Here is a 22,231-nt window from a genome sequence, read left to right on the forward strand (position 1 = left end):
GCCCACAAGTGTATTATTTTTGCAATGTATTTATTTTAGAGGGCAGTATTTTTGAAATCATTAGTGATTCTCATTTAGCTCATATATGCCATATAGAAATATTTTGCATTTTATTGTGGTCTTTCTTTGGAGGCGCTTTTTCCTGTATCTAGTTATAAAAGGATAAAAGAAGTTCCATATTTGCCTCTGTGTCAAATCTGCTGATTGTAGTGAGTAGGAGGCCTTTGGGATGAAAATTAGTAATTTAAAATGACCTTGGGTGTCACCTGGATGAAGTTTCAGAGTGCTAAGGCATTTGTATTCCATAAAAGAAATTTTGAGATATCACGTTCCCTGACAGGCAGCTTTTGCTGAGATCTGCTGGAATGAGGTAGCCTGACCTTTAGCAATTCTTTCTAGGCTTGGCGTGAAAATATGAGTTTAAGGTTGTAACTAAAGAATGATGCAAATGTACTGTCATTCAATGTGAACTACAGGATGTAAAAATTGATGAATCCTTAGAGGGCCAATCCCATGATGTAAAAATTAAGGTAGATGAGGCCTGGAGAAGTGAGATGACTTAGCCATGTGGCAGTCCAAGCATGAATTATCCAGTATATTCTAGGTAATCAATTTAATAGCTATAGGAAAATAATGTTTTTATTAAACTTGATTCTGAATTTTCTCTTGAAATGTCACTTCTTTTGAGCTATAACCTGGTGATGTGCTTTTTCACTTATTTTAATCCTCTTAGGTCATCGCAGATCAGTCTGTTTGGTACAGTCCATAGTTAAGCCTGCCTTCTTGCTGATAGGTACACATGGTGTCCAGAGGGATGGACGGCTTCAATATAGAGTACAATTCCAAAAAAGTAGTTTATGGCCATTCTAACATTTTGGGACTCTTGATTCTTACTGGAGGCAAGAAAAACTATAGCCCATGTAAAAGCTAATTTCTCTACCTCAGTAACTCATCAAGAAAAGGAAGAATCAATGTGATAGAAACAAGCAGGTGCTTTGGAATTATGTCTGTGTTCACCTTCTGGTTCCACACTTATTACATGAGTGACTTTGCAGAAGTTATTTAATCTGTTTCTCATCAATACAAGGAGGTTAACAGATCTATTGTTTGAGTCTATTATGAGGTTTAAAGGTAATATGTGTAAAGCACATGTCTTTCACAGAGTAGGTGCTTAGTAAATGCTAACTAAAGTTACGAGGGATGCACTGTCAAAGCTTACTGGCTTTTAGGTATCTTTTAAGAGGTTGGTTGCTTATCCTGAAGCCCTCATAATTTGACTCTTTACTATATGACTTCCTTTGCTGTTTATCATCACTTAAATTAGTTCTGAGTGACCTTAGGTTATAAGCATTTGATAAGGGCATTTGATAAGGGCCCATCTGACTATTCAGCATTCAACAAATATGTATTCTTCCAAGTACAATTCTGATACTAGGAATATGGCAATAAACAAAACAGGCAAAAGTATATGTCATCATGGGGTTTATAATCTAGTGAGGAGATGCAGACAATAAATAGTAGTAAGCATAATAAAATAAGTATATTATACATTCGAATGTTTTCACTTATGAACAAAAAAGGATATGGTGACTGGGAATGTGGAGTCCAGGGGAGGTGAAATTTAAATGGGATGGTCAGAAGCCTGCCTCATAGAGATGACATTAATAGACTTGGAAGAGGTGGGGGAACAAGACATGCATAAATCTGGGAGAAGACTATGTCAAGTCACAGGGAACAGCCAGTGAAAAGCCCAGAGGCAGGAGGAGCGTACTTGGTATGTGAGGAAGAGTGACGCTGCTTGTATCTGGAGAAGAATAAATGTGGGCAGAATAGAAGGAGATGCCATCAGAGGTTTGACAGAGCTCACTTAAGGCTTTAAAAGCCCTTGTAATGACTTTGACTTCTTAGTGGCAGAGTAACCAGTGACAAGATCTGATTTACATTTTAACAGGAGCACTCTGGCTGCCCTGTTGAGAATAAAATAGTGGGAACAGGGAGGCTTACCCAATAGAAAATGGCTTGGACCAGGGTGATAGCAGTGAAGGTGCTAAGAAGAGGTCAGGGCCTAGGTATGTTTGAAAGACAGCCAATATGCTGATAGACTGTGAGGTGTAAGAAAAACAGAATTGTTAAAGATGACTTCAACGTTTTTGCCAGAGCAACTGGAAGGATAAATTTACCATTAACTGAGGTGGGGAACATACGACTGAAGCAGGCTTGGACACACTAAGTTCAATAAATATATTAGACATCTTAAGAGATGTCAAGGAGGCAGTTGAAGATGTTAGTCTGGAGTTTGGGAGAATAGGCTAAAGATAGTAAATTGGGAGTCACTTTCATAAAGATATTAAAGCTAGCGGACTGGATAAAATCACAAAGGAACTGCGTATAGACTAGAAAAAGAAGAGCTCTAAGCAAAGGAGAGCCCTGGGGGATTCTAATGTTAAAAGAAGGGGGACAAGCCAGGCCTGGTAGCACCAGCTACTCTGGAGGCTGAGGCGAAAGGATCACTTGAGCCCAGGAGTTCGAGGTTACAGTGAGCTATGATCGTGCCTGTGAGTAGCCACTGCACTCCAGCCTGGGCAACACAGAGATCCTATCTCTAAAATAAAAAAATTAAAAAAAGAAAAAAGAAGAAAAAAAGGTGGGGAGTGGAGATGGGGAATCAGCAAGGAGACCAAGAAGAAACTCCCAGCGAAGAAAAACGAAAACCAGGAGTATGTTGTGTCTTTGAGGCCTAGTTAAGATGGGAGGACGTGATCAGCCTGTCAAATGCTACTTGATAGAGTAAGATGACTGAGAAGGGACCTTTTGTTTGACAATGTGGAAGTCACTGGTGATCTTGACACAAGCAGTTCAGTGGTGTGGGCAAAAGCCTGGGCCCTAGTTTGATCAAGAGTGGCAAGAGAGGAACTGGAGAAGTTTCCTCTTTGAAGTTTTATGAAAGGGAAGCAGAAAACTGGGGCATAGCTAGAACCGTCAAGAGAGGATTTCTTTTGCTTTAAAGATGGGAGAAATAAGAACATGTTTGTATGCTGAAGGGTTTGTCCCAGTTGAAAAGAAAAATGTGATAATGAGGAGAAGAGAAAGAAGCACAGATGGTATCTACCAACAGTCCTTTACAGTAGATCCTATTAATATCTTCAGATAGATAGGCTTACATACATGAGATGAAATCCAACACATTCAGTTTTCTTGGTAAGAAGAGCATTTACTGCTACTAATTCAGGGAATGAGGCAAGAAGGAATAAAAATCTCTGTTTTGTAGATAAGGAACAAGTTTAGATGACATTAAAGATTATGTATATACTAAGCTCTTGGAAAACAACAGATTTTAAAGTTACTTGGTTTGGGAATAAAAGTTGTGATTATTTTGAACATCTGACAGTCTCCCACGAAGATACTTTTAGCATTGCCTAAATTCATCCCTTTATGTTCTATATTTAAAACTCAGCTGTAGTGTTACACATCAATTTCTATTTTATGCCCTTAAAATATATAGGTCTCCATCAGTTTTCTCAACCTTCTTTTAACCCATATCCCTATTTGAAAAACTGTGCCTCTCCCTTCCTTTCCTCCCAACCCATCCCCACCAGCTGAGACTCACTGGCCCACAGACTATAAATACCAGGCTGCTCAGATGCTGATAATGCTGCCCTCATACCTCCAAATGAACCTTCAGGATAAGAGAATCCCAGCCTTACCAAAAGCATTATTTTTCTAGGCTCAGGCAGAAAGTTATCAATGGTGATGTTTCAAGAAAAAGTTTAATCTGAAAACTAGACCTAATTTTATGATACAACTTGATGCAGAAAAATCTGTCATTTTTCTAAGTGCATGCAATTGGTTATCTGGAATATACAGTCAATTTTACCAATTTATAGAGTAATGATGTGCATATGTATATTCTTAAATCAGAATCTTACTGTGTGTGATAGTAAAGGTCACAGATAATTACGACTACAAAAATACTCACTGGGCTTCAACGAACAATTTGTTTTCTGTATCTCAATGAGTTCTTTATTCTGTTTTAAAATCCAATCTATGAATAGAATCTGAGTGCTGAAACTTACATACTAGATCGTACTATTTATTGGTCTAATAGGTGGTATCTCTAAAATTCCAGTGGGAAAATGACTCGCAGGACTGCATTAAAATGCAGATTCCTCTGGGAAACTACCTATCAGGTCCTATGCTTATTACCTAGGTGACAAAAATAATCTGTAAACCAAACCCCCATGACATACAATTTACCATATAACAACCCTGCACATGTACCCCGAACCTAAAAGTTTAAAAATGCAGATTCCGGGACCCCACCTCCAGATATTCTAACACAGTGGGACTGCGGTGGTGCCCAGGAATCTGCATTTTCTGCAAGTGCCCTCATGGAGGTGATGTATTAGTTAAGACTTAAAGGCAGTGAGGAAATGAGACATGAGGTGCTATAGAAAACACTGCTCAAAGAGTTTCCCTGATGTTCTAGTTTCAGGTCCCAGATAAACTATTTCTTATGGGATGAAACAGCCCACTGGGGAGAACCCTAGAGTATTGGTCCACAAATCCTTGGTTCTCAAAGGCTCCAATTCTGTAGTCAGAGAAGGACAGTCCTTGCTTGGGCCTATATATACTGACCTCGCAAGGCTGTAGAAAAGGCCTATTGCAGCTCCTAGCCTGTACAAAATACCTACTTCATCTTTTGGTAGAGTGCTTCTTTCTGATTATCAATCCAAATACTTCTCAAAGACATCTGTGGTCCTATGTAAAGTGCACTTCTCCAGAGGGCTGGAGGTCACAGATGTAGTCATTGTCAAGTTCTTTTCCACACTGCTCCATCCATGCATTATTTAATGTAATGCAACATAACATTACAGGCCTGGTGGCCCACACCTGTAATCCCAGCCCTTTGGGAGGCTGAAGAGGGAGGATGGCTGGAGCCCAGGAGTTTGAGACCAGCCTGGGCAACATAGTGAGACCTTGTCTCTACAAAATTTTTAAATCAGCCAGGTGTGGTGGTGCACACCCATAGTCCTAGCTACTCAGGAGGCTGAGGCAGGAGGATTGCTTGAGGAGTTTGAGGCTGCAGTGAGCTATGACCTTTCTTTTTTTAATTGGAGAGATGTTTTCTAATGCTAGATGCTGTGAAAGTGGCAGTGGTGCCTTTAACTGCTTCTGAAGGCAACTATATTTCCTTCGTGACTGATATTTTTTCTTAAAAAAAAAAAGGCAGGGAGGTAGAGTGTTAACTGAATTCTCTGTCAAATTAAGAGTAAAAATTATTTTCTGTAGCTACTTATTAAAGCACCACCATTAATGTTGGCATCGGCTACTTATTGAGCACCTACTATGTAGTCTTCTAGAGGTGGAAAGGAATTTAAAAATATATGGCATAGTTCCTGCCCTTGAGGGGACTCGCATTCTTACTGGGAATATATGACAAACACATAAAAAGATAATAAACAAGTTACACCACAAGAAGTCACAAAAAGATGAAGAGACTTAAACTGGGTCTTAAGATTGGCAGAGACAAAGGAACTATAGAAAGGGCAAGAAGCAAGAGTGAGGCTGGGCAAGGTGCATGGCTGACTGGGAAACGGTAAAAACCCAGTTTACTTGAGGTAAGTCAGTTCACCTAGGACTCTGAAAAATATGAGATGGTAGCCAGAAAGAAAGAGCCTACTGAAGAGAGCAAGCCTTGGATGTCAAATCAAGAAGTTTGGAATTTCACTGTAGACAAGTTAAAACAGAAGAGTTTCACATAAAGCAATATTTGGGAATACTGTGTTAGAGACATGCAGGATAGATGGGAGCAAAGAGTACTTGGAGGCAGTTAGAAAGCTACCGGAAAACTCCAGGTATCAAGTGATGGGGACTCACCTGGAGAGTAAGTAGCAGCGTCAATTATTACTAGTTTCATAAGCTAGTTTCATAAAATATAACTCAATTATTTCGGAGTTATGCTACAGATGTAGCATCAAGATTTTTCAGAGGATGCTACCAAAATAAAATTGGTGAGGTGTGTGATAGTTTTTAAACCTGTCTAGTAACTGATCAATTTTAGTGATAAACTGAAGATGAAAGGAATTTTATTGTGTTGACGTTTTATTTAATAGGTTGTGACTTCTGTAGTATTTCACTTTCCATGTCCAGTCGATTTGGCATTGTGCTTTCAAGCACTGCCATTCTGGTAATAAGAGAAAAATCTAATTTCAAATGTATTCATTAACTTCAGGGAAATGAAAATCTTAGCTTAAACTTAAATACTGGCAACTCAAAAAACTTGGCAGTGATCCTTTATGTGTTCCAGACAACTACTGTTCAAAATGCAGTAGGTGAGTTCCTAATTTGTCATCAGACAAGAAGAAAACTTGTTAACACTTAGAAGTGAACCTTTGCCTATTTTATCAACAAACGCTTCAATAGAGGAACAGCTTCTGAAGACACCAGTTTGAGTACCAAGACTGTGAATGAACAGAAACCAAATACCCCTAATTTACTATAGGGAACTGCCTGAGAATAAAGACAAATTGTTTAAACCCAATTTTTTTTCTATTATAAATCTGATGTTTGGGGCATATCAAGGATGCTGACCATCTTAGACATATCCATGTGGAAACACAGCACATTTGATCACCCCATAGCCAGGCAGGCCTCGTTGCAATTTGATTCCTCTATCTGAGCCGTTAAGAGCTTGGTTTCTTTACCAAATAGGAAAACAGTCAAGTAATGCAATCCTGAATTTTCACTTTGACCTGCTGTTTGTAGCAACTGCTGTGTGTGAGCCATTGAAGTTTGGTGCTGTTGCCACCTTCTTTTCAGGCTGCAGAAAGTCTTTTTAAGAGGATGTAGCTAAATCACTGCTTTTTTCCTAGTCCATCTGGTCATGAGTGTGTGTGACACTTAAGATCACTAGCAGATGTTGAATACCGAGTACTCAATAAACACAGACTGGACTGTTTCCATCCTCAGCTCAACCCACACAAGGGAAAATGTTTCTTTGCCTTCCTCTCTCCCCAGTTTCTACAGAAATCCTTGTTCCCTTTACTGATTTCCATAACCACAGAACAAGTTTGGAGATCAATGTGTTTTTAAGCTTTGAACCTTCTGAATCATGGTTTAAGCACAAATTCTCCATAACTCAGATTTGCAACATATAAAATACAGTTCTGTTAATTAATCCTTTGACTTAAGGGATGTTAGATATTGCCTTGGGGTTTTTGGAAGACACGAAGCAAGACAGAACTGGCCCCTAACAGTGTAATTAGTCTAAGAACACTGGATGAGTTAATAAGTTAAATGCCTAGGAAGCATAAAATTCACATCCATGTTAAATATGAACATGCTCAATATTATACTCGGGGAATGACTTCAAGGTGGAAGTTTTCATTCTTACAAACGTTTATTTTCCTCCAAATTTATTGTGTTTTTCTGTAATGATGTGAAAAGTCTTCTTTTCCCTTTTCCCCAGTGTTGAGGTTCAAAAAGCCAGATCTTAACCAGAAACTAATCTTCATCTCTTCAATGTCTTGTATGTTGATTTAGTTTCATATGTAAGTATTTATATTAGTTTTCCTCAGGGATTTATACATCGATATATATATATATATATATATATTCCTACACAGATATATACAAGCTTTTTATCCTCATCTTACCACTTGACAATACAACTTTAAGTATGTTTTACACAGCTGTTCCTTGGTCAAGGTCATTTGCAAGAGCAAGTCGGTTTCTGAAGAAATCTTGTTTGGTGGGTGAAGGATCCATTGAGGGATTCTCATTAGTTTTTTCCCTGTATTCTGATCCACTGGACCTAAAATCTCAGCACACAGATAAAGTACAGGTTGATTTGGTTTTAATTGTTTTCAAATATTTTATCTATCCCAATTGTTTTGCATTTGTAAAACAGTTGCTTCCTAGAACTGGAATACTTTTTACTCCCCTGAATTTCATGACTCAGGACATGTGTATCTAAGATTTGCATTGAACATAAAGAGAATATCTTTCTAATGCTTTATGGGGACAATTGTGACAACTGTATATGTCAGTGTAAGATATTGTGTAATTACATCATAATAGGGGAACAAAAGCTCAGAAAATTCAAGAAATCCTGTTTTTGATTCAATGAAGTAACAACTCCACAAATTACCAAGGACCTTAAATTAAAATGGATGGAAATCATGGTTCTCAACCAAGGTTATCAAGGACCTTCACTGAATTTGGCATTACATTACAAACTCTTGCTTTTGTTTGTTTTCATTTGTAAATGAAAGATTTATTGAAGCCAACCACACATATATGCTACATTTGGTAGAATGCAGAAATTCATACAGTAATCAGATTGCAGAGATACTATAATCTCAACCACCACAAAAGAGACCAAAGCCAATCAATAGTCAACAACTCAAATCAGTCCATTTGAGTCCCCAGTCGAGGGTGCATTCTTCCTTTATCTTGGTTAAGCCACTTGGGTAATCCATTCCAGCTCTGCACCTTCTCCAGTTTTCTCATGTCAGAAGTCCCTGGAGGGAGGAGGCTTTCTGGAAATAACCTCTGAGAAGCTAGACTGGGGTCCTTTGCCTAGCTTAAACTCTGACCTAGAATGGGTAAAACTAGTCCAGACACTAAGAACCAATATCAAAAAACCTCATGCAGGGTGTATGAAAGTGATGTTAGACATGAAGTTGCTTGTCCAAAGCTCCTATACAACTGACCAAGTTCTCCATATGCTGAGGCTGTCAGGGATGCTTCTACTATCCACCAAAGAAGGATCCATGGCCTGCGAGTCCTTGCACTATCATTGGTTTGCTACTGTTGAGTCCTCACTCTTGTTATTAGATAAGGTAATCATGACTCTCATTTACTGAATTAATGGGCAGAATTCAAACATCTCTTTACATTATTCAAGGAAAGAAGTTGGATCCACAAAGACTAAAAACCCTAACATCTGAAAACCTGATGACTGACTAGATATTTTCACTTTGTCCCCTGATATTCAATATCACAGATGAAGCCATAGCCGCCCACCATGCTTTCTACTTCTGGTTAGTAAGGAACACCTTTCCACTATATCCCAGTGCAGAGAGGAAAAACTATTCTGTCTCTCAACTCCAGTAAATCTGGGTACTCATCAAGCAAGATATCTGGGTGGGATGAGGTTCTCTTCCTTTTCAGGAACGCCCCTGAGTTCTCCCTTGAAAGAGCCTCCACATGGCCCACCCTAAAACTCCAGGCCTTCTCTCATCTTTCACAGATCCCCCTATCTCCAGTTCAAATCATCCCTGATTAGTGCAGTTGTGCCCCAAATTTAGGAAGATATATTTTTGACCATCTCATTCTTTCTCTATGTCTTCCATTATTCAGAAGGCTAGGAATGCCTATTATGTTTCAGGGGCAGGAAGTTGGGGGCAGGATTTGAATTGGGCTGCTATTTCTTCTTGTTCCCCCACAGGACAGTTACTCATCAGAAAGTCATTAGTCAAAACTTGAAATCTTTGCCTCGTATTTCCCCTCTTAGCTACATCTGGTCTATCCAAAACCCAACATGTCACACTTTGATGGTTCCAACATGCAACTGTTTAGTGTTTACCTGAAAATAGGAAAGCTTTGATGTCACCACCAGCCCCAAGGACCACAGAAATCTTCACCAGTTGCGTTCCCATTTCTGAAACAAATGCCAAAATCGCCCTGTCTAGTTTTCAAAGTCCACAAACTCAGCTTAAATTTTTTTAACTGCTCTTCTCACAAATTGTACCTTCCCTATGTCTCCAGTATCTAAATTTCTCTGCATTTCTTGATATTAATTAAACTAACAGCTAAATTGCTCATCCTAAATTGCTCATCCTTTTCGAAATCCAGCATTCTACTATAGCCATGACTAAAAGCTCATTTTCATCCTTGTAAAAATCATTTTATAACTGACCTCTTTATAATGCTTACATGTATATGGCCACCTGAACTCTTCCAAAGGTGTGGCCATTAGACTCTTAAGTAGTGCATACCTAAATTACTAGGAAATAACCTGCAGGATCAAGGAGAAAAGGCCAGCAGATTTGCTTTTATTCCCTTTCTCTATAAAACAGAAATGGCTTTTGAGCTCCTGGAGCCCTGTGGCTGATTGCAGGGCATATCTGAGCAGACATTATAGGGACAGGCACACTCGCTGGGGAAGGGTACAATGGCTGCCAGGACACACTGACACATAACCATCCAAGTATTTGATGGAAAGAGGAAAAGACAACAGACCTGTTGCTAACTTTTCCTTTCATTCAAGTGACAAAGAAAATAGCACATTGAGTAGGTCATACTAAGTCTAGATTTGCTGTAAATAAACCTTGAAAGCTTGTTTGGAGCTGGGGATGGGGGTAGTTGAATCCAGTGCTGCAAAAACCTCTGACTTAAGAAGGTTTGGTTCTCTGATTGGAAAAACTATCCTCCTTGAAAGCTTTAGGAGACATGCATCTGTCTCAAGAAATAAAGGGGCAAGGAAATACCCATCCTGTCAGCCAGTCAGTCAGCCCTGGTAATCAAAGCAACAGCCCTGTGCGACTCCACCTTTACTTCCACTCAGACAACACTTCAGATTTTAAATACAAAGGACAGCACCAGTATCGTGGAGGCAATCTGATTGATGGAGGAGGGACTGATATATGAGAAAGGACAAGAGGACTAAAGGAATCCACTGGCCCTTTACCTAAGGAGAATCCCAAACAGCTGCAAGAGGACTGACAGCAATTAACCAACATGAGTTTGGAGAGCCCAAAGCAAATGAGCATTCATTTAATAAATATTTGTTGAGTGCCTACTATGTGCTACATACTATATCTTGTATTAATAGTTAGGTTACCCTTAAATTGATCCGTAAGCTCCTAATGGGCAGGAACTATTTCTCTTACATCTTTTGTGCTGGACAGAACCTAGTATATTGAAGACCCTTAACTGAATGGTTGATTTCGAATGGCTTATTGAGAAACATTTGTAATTAAGGTTAAGTAATCTAAAATGTTTACCCCTTCAACTATCCCCTTTAATGTTAAAGTTACATAGGAAATGAAATGGAAAAGGAGAGAGAACTCCAAAGTGGGTAAGAGTGGGAGAGGGACTTGAAATGAGCTTTTAAGGAGACAGAGAATAGGCGAGATAAAGTTATCAATGGATTCTTTAGCAGCCCTGCTTTCTATTACATGGTCTGTTCAACAGCTGAGGCTGGGCATGTACAAAAACTGCTGGGAAGACACCAGAAGAAGAGGATTCACTGAGATAAAATGATTACATACGGGGCCCTGTAGAAGTACTCCCTCTGTGTGTGATTGAGAAAATAGACAGTGATGGGATTGATGGAGGGTGATGACAAGAAGGGAGACACTCTGATGCATGTAAATTTTAAAGTGCTAAAGAGGAAGAGAATGAGCGAGGAAGTAGAATTAATCATTTGGAAGCCATATTCCTTATCTTCCACTATCCCGAAATTTGAGGATAAAAAGAGACAGAGTACCATCTACATTCCCTACACCTAAGCTATCTCACGTGATCCTCTTCCCCACTGTCACATCTGCCATCAAGAATACCCGTTGACGTAAGTGTTGCAAGATGTATATATTGAGATGAAGTATCATTTGCCTCAGACTTCACAATAATCTAGGCTTAAGTCTTTGACAGCCTCTGTATAGATCCTTCTAGAATGGGACAGTTTGCCTTCCATCCTGTTCAAAGGCAGGGGAATAAGTATCAGTCTAGCTAACATCAGCCTACCACAGTTAAGTCTGTTCCCTCTAAGAATCCTCATTTAAAATGTTTAAAATCACTTAACATTTCCAAACTTTAAGATATGTAGCCTTTATTCTGATCAATTCTGGGTACCTTTCAGGGACATGTGACCTTGTATCTGCCCAGGACAAATGTGCCTGAGATGGAAACAATCAGAAGGTCATTCTTTTCCCCAAATATTGTGGGTATTTTTCAGGATTTTTTTAATGATGTCAACTTGACTCTCCCTTTTGAATCCTTGTGGGCATGAGCCTTCGGCCCTCCCAGCCTCAGAGGGAAGAGAACCCTTTCTCAGGTTTTCTGTTGCATCTGGCTCCATGCCTAGCTTCATCCCGAAGCAGCATTCTGGGTGTGTGGGGCCACCAGCCAAACAAGCCCCTATGGAACAAAAAGTGTGTCAGTGTAGACAGGAATGAGCCTCCAGAGGGCTGTGGGGGAGGAAGGCAGCGAGCCCCAGACACGACACAAGTGGCTTTGCTGGCACTGGCCCATTTGGACCTGTGAGACCAGGCTCTACAATGGCTCCCGTACTCAGGATTGGCCACTTCTTAAAGTCCCAGGGCTTGCTGCCAGCCTGACCTCCTGACATGCAGGAGGAAAATGGGCTGAATGTCTCTCCTGGTTCCTTCCTATAACTGTCCACAGGCCTGACTTCAGAGTGCAAGTTCCTGTGTAACGGCTGGGACTATGTCGCTCATGATTCCTATACAAGTGTCTTGCATAGTGCATGCATATAAGATTGAATGCTTAATTGATGAGAAGAATGGTGTGTTCTCATCTGAGTTAAAAGCCACTGCCCTTCCTGTGCTACACTGGGGCCTCCCTGACCTTCCTCTCTACCTTATAATGGAGCAAATTTTCCATGGTCCTCATATGAAAACACTCAGAAAACGCTACTTAAGCTGCCTCTTCAACCCATGCAAAGTCTCCGAAGTGCCCACTGCAGCACCCTAAGCACCTGATGGTACTGACTGCCCTAGGCCAGATCTAAAAAGCCAGGAAAGCCTGCCAGACTGACAGTCATCTGTGTGGCTCCACCTTTACTTCCACTCAGACAACACTTCGGATTTTAAATACAAAGGACAGCACCAGTATTGGTGGCGGCAACGTGATTGATGCAGGAGGGACTGATCTATGAGAAAGGACAAGAGGACTAAGGGAATCTACTGGCTCTTTATCTAAGGAGAATCCTGAACAGCCACAAGAAGACTGACAGCAATTAATCAACATGAACTTGGAGAGCCCATAGCAAGTCCTCTACATTATACCAAGGTCGGTGGGGAGCTACAGAAAGCTAAAGCCTGGTCTTCTACATGCTAGGGCTTTAAAATTATAGGTCCGAAGGCTTCATTAATTTCTTGTTTCAGGTGATAAAAAGATGTGATTACTCAGATCAAGCTACAACAAAGTCAAACTACAGATAAAGCAAATATCCACACTAGAAAGGACTCTGGTGATTTCTTCAACAATCTCCCACTAGATGCAGGGACCACTTTCATAGCATCCCTGACCAGAAGCATCTCATGAATCCATTCCCTCAGGCCGCAGCCAGCTCCAGTTCCATGTAGCTGCATTTTTAAGAAATTCTTCCCCTTAGCCACTGCTCCCAGTTCTGCCCTCTGAGTCCAGAGAGGACAAATCCACTCCCTCTGCCTCATGTCACTGGTAAAACATTTTCTTACATCTCTCTGAAAAATAGGAATTTGGTGAATCTATTGCTCATTGCTTTCCAACGGACAGCACCCAGTCATTATAAATGACAGTGGGCAAAAAATGGCTGTTTTGGGAATACTGTGGTTAAAAAAAAAAAAAAAAAGCTAGGCTCAAGCTGTGCCCTTAGGATTGTGCAGTCCTTAGAAGGATTCAGGAGTCTGGCCGGCCATGGTGGCTCACGCCTATAATCCCAACACTTTGGGAGGCCAAGGCAGGTGGATCACTTGAGGTCAGGAGTTCAAGACCATCCTGGCCAACATGGTGAAACCCCATCTCTACAAAAAAAAAAAAAAAAAAAACAGCCGGGGGGTGGTGGCAGGCACCTGTAATCCCAGCTACTTGGGAGGCAGGGGCAGGAGAATAGCCTGAACCTGGGAGGTGGAGGCTGCAGTGAGCCGAGATTGCGCCATTGCACTCCAGCCTAGGCAGCAGAGCCAGACTCCATCTCAAGAAAGATTCAGGAGTCTAAATCCCAAGGGTGGGATGGAGAAGTGTCTGTTTCCAGGTTCTCCCACCCCTGTCAATTTGACAGATGTTGGCACTGGGTCAAGAAAGATGTAAGTCTATGATCCTAGAAAGAGGAATACAATTCTCAATTCTTTAAACCCTGAATAAGGTGGGTTGAGGATCCTGCAACAGCATGCAAGCATGCACTGGGTTCCTTAGCAAAACTGAGAGAGAATGCAGGGCTATGGCTAAGTGCAGAGCTGTTGCTCTTCCTTCCTATTCCCCCTTCTCCAGTAACAACAGGCAGAGACCAACAGTCAGAGGCCCACAAATCTCAGTACCACCCTCCCCACAGGAGGATAATTACAATGAGACAAACCAGCAAAAACAAAGTCCTCACTGCAGGGCTGCCCCCAATTCCTCCATCAGGACCATAGTCTAAATCAGCCAGTGACCTCGACCTTCAAGGAAAAGGTGATTTCCCTGTGCTTCCTCACTTATCGGCAACTCTCCAAAGGCAGCAATAATGCCTCTGTTTAACTTTTCCATCTACTAAAATATGAAGACTTGTTATTTAAAACTGACTGCAAGAACATCCTCCACCAAGAGGAACTAAGCAGCAGGAGAAATCTAAGGGAGAGAGAGGTAGGCTGAGCCAGTGGAGATTGAAACAGCAGTCTCTCAGGCAGGCAGTGGCTGGACTGGTAAATCCCTCTACGGTCAAATGCTAACGCTCACCTCTCTCTTCCTTATATTTTATGCTGGGGCGTGGCCACTGCCTCCTAGACTGTAAGACAGTGCTGACCAAAATGTCTGGTGGATGATGTTTAAACAACAACGACCTAGAATCTCAGAAGGCCCACAGGAGGAAAATGCCTTGTTTTTGCCTCCTATGGAATACAGAAACTCCATTAAAGTGATTTCTAACTAGGGCCAAGCCAAATCCACTCATTCAGGGAAAGCACTAACAGAAGTCCCAATAAACATGAATTAGCACCCAGGATGACAACAGGCCCCCAAATGCAGACGTACTGAGATCCCTTAGACGACTTTCCACAGATGGGGAGATGTGATGGAGCACCCAGGACACCCAACCCCAATAGCGGATCCCACTCCTCCCAGTCTAAAGGGGCTTTGATTGTCACCAGCTCATTTCTCAAGGGAACCACCTCTGCCCACTCCTCTTGGGACATATGACTTTGGGAACAAGGAAGAAGGGATAGAAGACAGAAGAGGCAGGGCAGACAGCTGAGTTTGCTTCTACTCTGGGAGATTACAATGAGAAACATCTTCACCCCGCCAGAATTGTGGCTACTGGGTGCAGGCACTGTACTTGAAGCGGTTGTGTGAGACCAGGGTACTTGATACTTATTATTGTTAAAACCTCAAGATTGAGCCCAAAGGGAAATGAGTTACAAGGCTGTCTTGTCTAAGGGCTACTCACTTCTTTTTAAAGAGCTTGCGGAAGGAGCTGCGAAAGCCCCCTTTCTGGTCTTGCCTGGGATTTTGATCGCTGAAAGACGTTTGTTCACTTTCTCTTTCTTCTTTGGGACAGAATCTGGTAGTATCTTCTAAATGCATCTCCTGGAAACAAAAAAGAGGGATTTTTTTCTTTACTCCTTTCCAACGTTATTATGGATCCTGACTATGGGACAATTTTGTGGTGTTGTGACTTTCCTCTCCCATGCCAAAAGATTACCAGTGGGCACCCAATCCCAACTAAAGCAAACCTAGGCTAATGAAGAAACCAGTAGGTGAAAAGAGGATAATTTCCTGCCGAGTGTAGTATTTTCTATGTATCAAGGCAAATAGTCTAGTGTAATATATAACAATAATTAAAGATAAGGAAATAAAATTAGCTAATGTTTAAAAAGAAGACTGCAAGAACATCCTCCACGAGTGAATAAATTCTTATTTTGACACCAACCCTGTCGTGCTAGAAAACCCTCATATCTCCAGGTGTTTCTCTTTCTACAAAATAAGGATGCTCCTTACTTGTAATGCTAGTTTTAAACTCATATTCCTAACTCTCCATTTTAAGCATAAACGAGGGAAGGCATTTTTGAGAAGTCAGACCTGTTTAGAAGAAAATGTCAACTAATACTTTCAACCTGAAAATGTGCCTGTAATACAGTTTTTACAATTCTTAACCTATGCTATTTGGAGTATAAAGTAAAATAAGTTAAAAATAAGGCTGCGTCTTTTGTGACCTCTCTAGTTTTTTAAGTGTGAGATGTGCTAAATAGAAGTGCATGTATATTTATATGCATACAAGCCAGATATGCACTTATATATGTTTATATTCCATATGAACAAAGTATTCACCTTGAGGTGACTATAATTTAAAAGCAACTTTAAAAACAGCTGCTGAATTTTGAATAACCTTTAGAGAACCCCAAGTAGTCAAAGCAAAAACCATACCAATGATGCCCTAGAAGTCTCATGAATTAGATGGGTGACTGCTTGCTGACAGAGAAGCAAAGCGTGAGCATGGATTTTTTTTTTTCCCCAGAAAACATATGGGTCTGACTTTGAGAACTGGGGGTTGCAGATATAGAAATTCTCTGAGATTCTACTAAGATTCATAACTAGACCATGGAGACAGACATGCAGTGTTTCTTAAAGTGTGGTCCCGCCACTACAGGATCAGGTTGGGCCTTTATTTAAAAGGTAGCTTCTTGCGCCCCATCCCAGACTTTCTGAATCAGAATCTCTGCAGTGAGGCCTAGGTAATCCTTACGCACACTTAGATCTGAAAACGAATGATTTAAGGGAGGGGTCCCCAACTCCCAGTACTGGTCTGTGACCTGTGAGGAACTGGGCCGCACAGAGGAAGGTGAGCAGTGGGGTGGGTGAGCAAGCAAAGCTTCATCTCTATTTATAGCCGTTCCCCATTGCCTGCATTACTTCATGAGCTCCACCTTCTGTCAGATCGGCAGTGGCATTAGATTTTCACAGGTGCACAAACCCTACTGTGAAATGCACATAAAAGGGATTTGGGTGCCCACTCCTTGTGGGAATCTAATGCCTGATGATCTGAGGTGGAGCTGAGACAGTGATGCTAATGCTGGGGAGTGGCTGAAAATACAGATTAACATTAGCAGAGAGGTGTGACCGCACAGAGACCATAATTAATCAATTGCTTGCCGACTCATATCAAAACCCTATCAGTAAGTGGCAAGTGACAATTAAGCTGCATCTGGTGGCAGGCTTTATAGTGGCAAGTGAGTTGATGAATTTCAATGGTACAGCTGCATCTGGTGGCCTTAAAAGTAGGTTTGAGACAATTTCAAATCTCCATACGTTCTGGATTAAAGTCAAGGCAGAATATCATGAGATTGCCACAAAGCACTGAAAAGCCTGCTTCCATTTTCAGCATCCGATGTTTGTGAAGCAGGCTTTTCTGCAGCCACAGCAACCAAAATGAGATTACAGAGTCAACTGGACATAAGTGACACACTTTGGGTGTCACTCTCACCCATCACCCCCAGATAGGACCGTCTAGTTGCTGGAAAACAAGCTCAGGGCTCCCACTGATCCTAGATTATGGTGAGTCGTATAATTATTTCATTATATATTACAATGTAATAATAATAGAAATAAAGTACCCAATAAATGTAATGCATTGAATCATCCCGAAACCACCTCCCGCTCCGCAGCCTGTGGAAAAACTGCCTTTCCCAAAACTGGTCCCTGGTACCAAAAAGGTCGGGGACCACTGACTTAAGGCATGCTTCTGCCCACCTACACTTAATGTTTATATCAATCACCTGGGAATGATCCTAAATTCTGATTCAGTAGGTCTGGGGTGCAAATTCTGCATTTATAACAAGTTCCCAGGCAATGCATTTGCTACTGCCCCCAAGGACCATATTTTGAGAAATGCGCTTTTAGAGACTATTTAGCGACTAAATCTAGTAATGGTTTAAGGAAAATCTTTCTATGGAACCATGATCTCAATAGCATTTCATACTTTATAAAGCCTACTCAAAAACTGTATCTTCTTTGGCCTGATCCTCCCAACAACCCTGTGAGACAGGTTGTCTTATTTTGAGATAACTGGAGGCACAGAGAAGCCAAGTGATTTGTCCAAAAGCACCCAGCTACTGGGCAGCAGAGCCAGGACTAGAACCTAGATCTCCTCACAGTCATGTGTTCTCACTAGAGCATACCATCTTCTTTCTTGACTCTAAAAGAGACAGAACACTAAAGACTAGGCCTCAGCTGGCTCTGCTGGGCTGGGTGAAAGATATACAAAGGGATGAAAAACTAGGAGTTTTGCACATCTCAAAACCAAAGAGTTGATACCTTTAAGGATAGAGTTTTTGAGGGATTTATCTTTTGCAACTAAAACCCCATCCCACCACCACCTCCAACACACATAAACATGCACATATATACTCAGACATGCAGACATGCACATACATGCTCATGCACATATGTATGCCCACATGGTCTCTGCCCACCTGCACTCTGCATGCAACCTCTCTCTAGGACTCCTAACAACCAGGCCATTTTAAGTTTTTAGACAGAAAAATTGTGTCCAGAAACAGAAATTAGTAACGGGAACTTTGCATGCTTGAAAATGTTAATGCTATTGCTAGAGAAAATGCCTCTCTTAACTGACTTCCATCTGACATTTCCTTGGTATCTCATTTTGAACTGACTTGACGCATGCCTGACACTGTTAGGAGATGAAACTTGCTGTCCAGTATGTGCAATTAACAGTTCCTGACACACTGTTTATTGTTATTTGGTATGTCTGGTAAACAGCCACAAATATATTACTCATTGTTTGCTTCTCAGATATATTGTTATTTCTGATTAATGGTTTTTGCCTTGCAATTGTTGAACCCCAAATTTTTCACAAATCAACTACAAAAGGACATTGCTATCACACATGAAATAAAAGTTCTTTACAGTACAGACTATACTAGTTAGAAGGTTTTGTATGTAAACCTCTGCTCATCCTAAGTCACACTGAATTGGCACTATAATTTCCATTTACTTCCCCTTTCAATAAACTTCTAAACTCTGACACATGCCTAAGATTGATTTCTCCAAAAAGTTCTGCCTAATCAAATTTTACGAAGCTTGGAGTTGAAAATCAGAGCTACAGGAAAATCTGAGAACCCCAGGGAACCTCAGCAGCTTTGGCTGAGCACACTACCACCTTTTTGTCCTCTGCAGGGACCAGACACAGACTTTGCTGGAGTGCAGGTGGGCAGCAAGCTCCAAGGCTCTTCATGATCCCACCCCTTCCTGTTCCTCTGGCCTAATTTCCACCACTCTGACCTGGCACAGTATGCCAGAGAAAAGGCATCACCCAGTTTTTCTCATGCTTCCCTACCTCACTCTTCCCCTAGCCAACTTCTAGGCAGCTTTTACAATCTAATTCAGACATTCAACTTATCTAGGAGGCCTTCTCTGACCACCATGACCCCAAAGGTTTTAAATATCCCTCCCATGTGCTCCCACAGTTTATTACATAATCCTGTGTTCCTGTATCTCCTTCCTGTACTAAGCCAGGGGCCCCGGAGGATAGAGACTGGTTTATTTCTGAATGTTCAGTAATTAGCACAGAGCCTGGTACAAGACAAGCACTCAGTGTTTGCTGAAAAATGAATGAATGAAAAAAGTCAGCGATCATCACTGTTTCCATTGGAAAATGAGAATAGTTGGACCGGAAGGGTGGTCGCACAGGTCAGAGCTATCATGTTACTTACGCTCTGCTTAATCAGATCAGAGCAATTATTTGCTCAGAAACTATTAGCACTTCCTGGATAAGTATTTAAAGACCTCTTTAAATGCCCTCCAGGCTTGCAGACACCACAATTAGATATCAAAATATCAAACACCGGTAGACCTGCAGACACAGATGTTGGCCATCAAAATACCTCAACATTCACTGAGGCCAAAGAAGGTGTTTCTATTTTGGGATGTCCCTGTCCCAAAGAAGTTTTCAAATTAATAGGACACTTTTTTCCAGTCAAAAGCAAAGCAAGCAGAAATAAAGCTGGCTTTGCAGCAAACTGCGCAGCGAGTCTACCTTGAGCTAGGGCAACTTGCCTCCTCCCTAGCTACAAGCAAGAATGCTGCCCGGAGGAAGTGGGGTACGCTGGGGCGCCGTGTTCCATATTCTCCACATAGAAACGACACCTCACAGGGAGAAGAAACACACTGGCCGGGACCTGCGTGGCGTGCAGTGCTCCGAAAAAAGCGCAACTCTTAACATAAGCAGGAAGAGATTCCCCATAACTCCCTAAATGTGTGTGTGATAAATCAGGTCTAAAGAGTCACGGGCTTCTCTGCTACCTCTGCCGTCCCTCGTGTACCTTATGAGGAATGCTCTTTGGGTCCTGGTACTGGAGAACAGACGCTGCCACTTCCCTTCCAGGGCCCAGCAGTCTACAGCTTGTAGGGCGCGGGGGCTGCCCCTGCTCTCCCTCGGCCTCCGCCTCCGCCCGCCGACGGCTCGCGCAGCCGCCCCCCGAGCGCGCTCCCGAGCCCCTAGCCTCGCCCGGCCCCGCTCCCCTCCACGCTAGGAAAACTCGGGATGCTTCCTGCAGATCTAGACTTGGGGTCGTCGACGCTGTGGGTTTCGATTCGGTTTTACTTTACCCTCCTTACTTCCAAATAGGTCTGTTTTTCGCTTTGGGACCTCTGTTGGGGGAAGAAGGTCCGGGGCGCGCCGCGAGCGGCTACAGCGGCAGCAGCCGGGCCGTGCGGCTGCGCGGCGCGCTCCGCCTTGATGGGCGCGCGGCCGCCGCTGCTGCTGCGCGTGCTGTAGAGGCGCGGGGCCACGCCGTCGGCGGGCGGTGCACGCGGAAACTCCTTGAGAGAGCGGCTCAGCGGCTTGGCCTTGCCATGCGCCTGCGCCTGCGCCGCCGCCTCCAGCTTGTAGGCGCTGCTGCTGCCCGCCGGCGACGTGGCGCTCTTGGGCAGAGGCTGCAGCGGGTGCTCCGGCCGCTCGGCCTCCATGGCGAAGCTGACGGGCCGCAGGAAGCAGATGTCCAGGCTGGACTCGGAGGAGGCGGGCGAGCAGTTCTCGAAGAGGGCCGGAGCCTGGAACGGCTCCTCGTCGTAGGGCGCGGGCAGCGCGAAGATCTCGCCGCCGTACTCGAACTCTTCGTAGGCCGCGGGCACGAAGCCGCGGGCATCGGGCAGGAGCTCGGCCGGGGCGCGCAGGGAGCGCTCTACGTTGCCCAGCGGCTCGGCCGGAGAGGGCTCGAAGTCCATCTCCGGGATGGCCTGCAGGGGCCCGGCCAGCGCCTTCACGTCCTGCTCGGCCGCGCAGAACTGCGTCGGTGCCAGAAGGCTCTCGGGACGCTCGTGCTTCCTGCCCTCCAGCTCCCAGTCACTGGGCTTCCCGGGCTGCATGCTCTCCATCAGGCTTTGCTGCTGTTGACTTTTCTTCACTGGGGGCATCAGATGGCTTTAGGGGGGAAACAGAGTACAAAAGAGGTGTGCTGACGGCGGGTTAGTGCAGGCCTCTCGCCTGCCCGCGGCCCTCCTGGCCGCCCTCCCAGGCGCCTGCGCATGCCACGTCCCAAGCTCCACAAACTTCCACTAAGGCGCTCCCACGAACCCCCGTCCCCAGGCGGAGAGTGGACAAGGCAGTCCGTCGAGCGGAGACCCGAAGGTATTGTCTGAGCTTCTGGGAAATGGCCTGCGGGCCAGGGACGGGCATCACCCCGCGTGGAAGCCCTGACCCTCCTCACCACCCGCGGTGCTCCAAGGCACACCTTCAACTCTATTCTCTCCCTTGCTTGCCCTAGCAGAGTCATCCAAAATAATGGAAACTCAACTTTTGTTCGACTTGTGGATCTTCACACTCAGAAACAAATTACGTTCCTAGATAAAGTAAACGTGGCATGATCTTGATAACTTCTGAATGAGGGCATATGGAGTTCACTGTACTCTTCTATGTAAATTTGAAATTTTCATAATAAAATTTTAAAAATATTCGTTGTCACTGTAAAGCATGCTATATAATTCATCTCAAACTTCCACCCACAAAGAATTACCAATATGTAAAAAAAAGCTGTCACTCGATGTGCCCAATTTCATGGAGGGTTTTTGGTTTTGGAGTCATGGGTAATGGATAATTTACACAGTTTACAAACTAGGATAGGGTACCAGCAGATGGGATGTCCAGTTGTGCTGGACTTACATTGACAGATGTAAATGGACACTGACCAGAAGTGGTTATTCTGCTAGTTTATGTATTCATATTTTAATTCTACCACAAAAATGCACAAAGACTTTGGGAGGCCGAGGCAGACGGATCACCTGAGGTCAGCAG

The 22,231-nt window shown here is 42.9% G+C and overlaps 1 protein-coding gene across 10 annotated transcripts in view; it reads right to left on the reverse strand.

The window, feature by feature from the left end:
• Positions 1-6,092: 6,092 nt before the first annotated feature.
• Positions 6,093-22,231, reverse strand: part of ARHGEF33 (Rho guanine nucleotide exchange factor 33) — an 89,099-nt gene continuing 72,960 nt past the window's right edge. For 2 of the 10 annotated variants that reach the window (XM_050753319.1, XM_050753328.1), the window contains 3 exons: positions 20,557-21,361; positions 15,371-15,510; positions 6,093-7,813 (listed from right to left, as the gene is read on the reverse strand). In XM_050753319.1, coding sequence (XP_050609276.1) covers positions 7,684-7,813; positions 15,371-15,510; positions 20,557-21,361 — 1,075 coding nt within the window. In that variant the 3' untranslated portion in view covers positions 6,093-7,683. The other 8 variants (XM_050753322.1, XM_050753324.1, XM_050753321.1 and 5 more) reach the window with 8 other exon arrangements.

Source organism: Macaca thibetana, chromosome 13 (genome assembly GCF_024542745.1).
Source record: "Macaca thibetana thibetana isolate TM-01 chromosome 13, ASM2454274v1, whole genome shotgun sequence".
NCBI lineage: Eukaryota > Metazoa > Chordata > Mammalia > Primates > Cercopithecidae > Macaca > Macaca thibetana.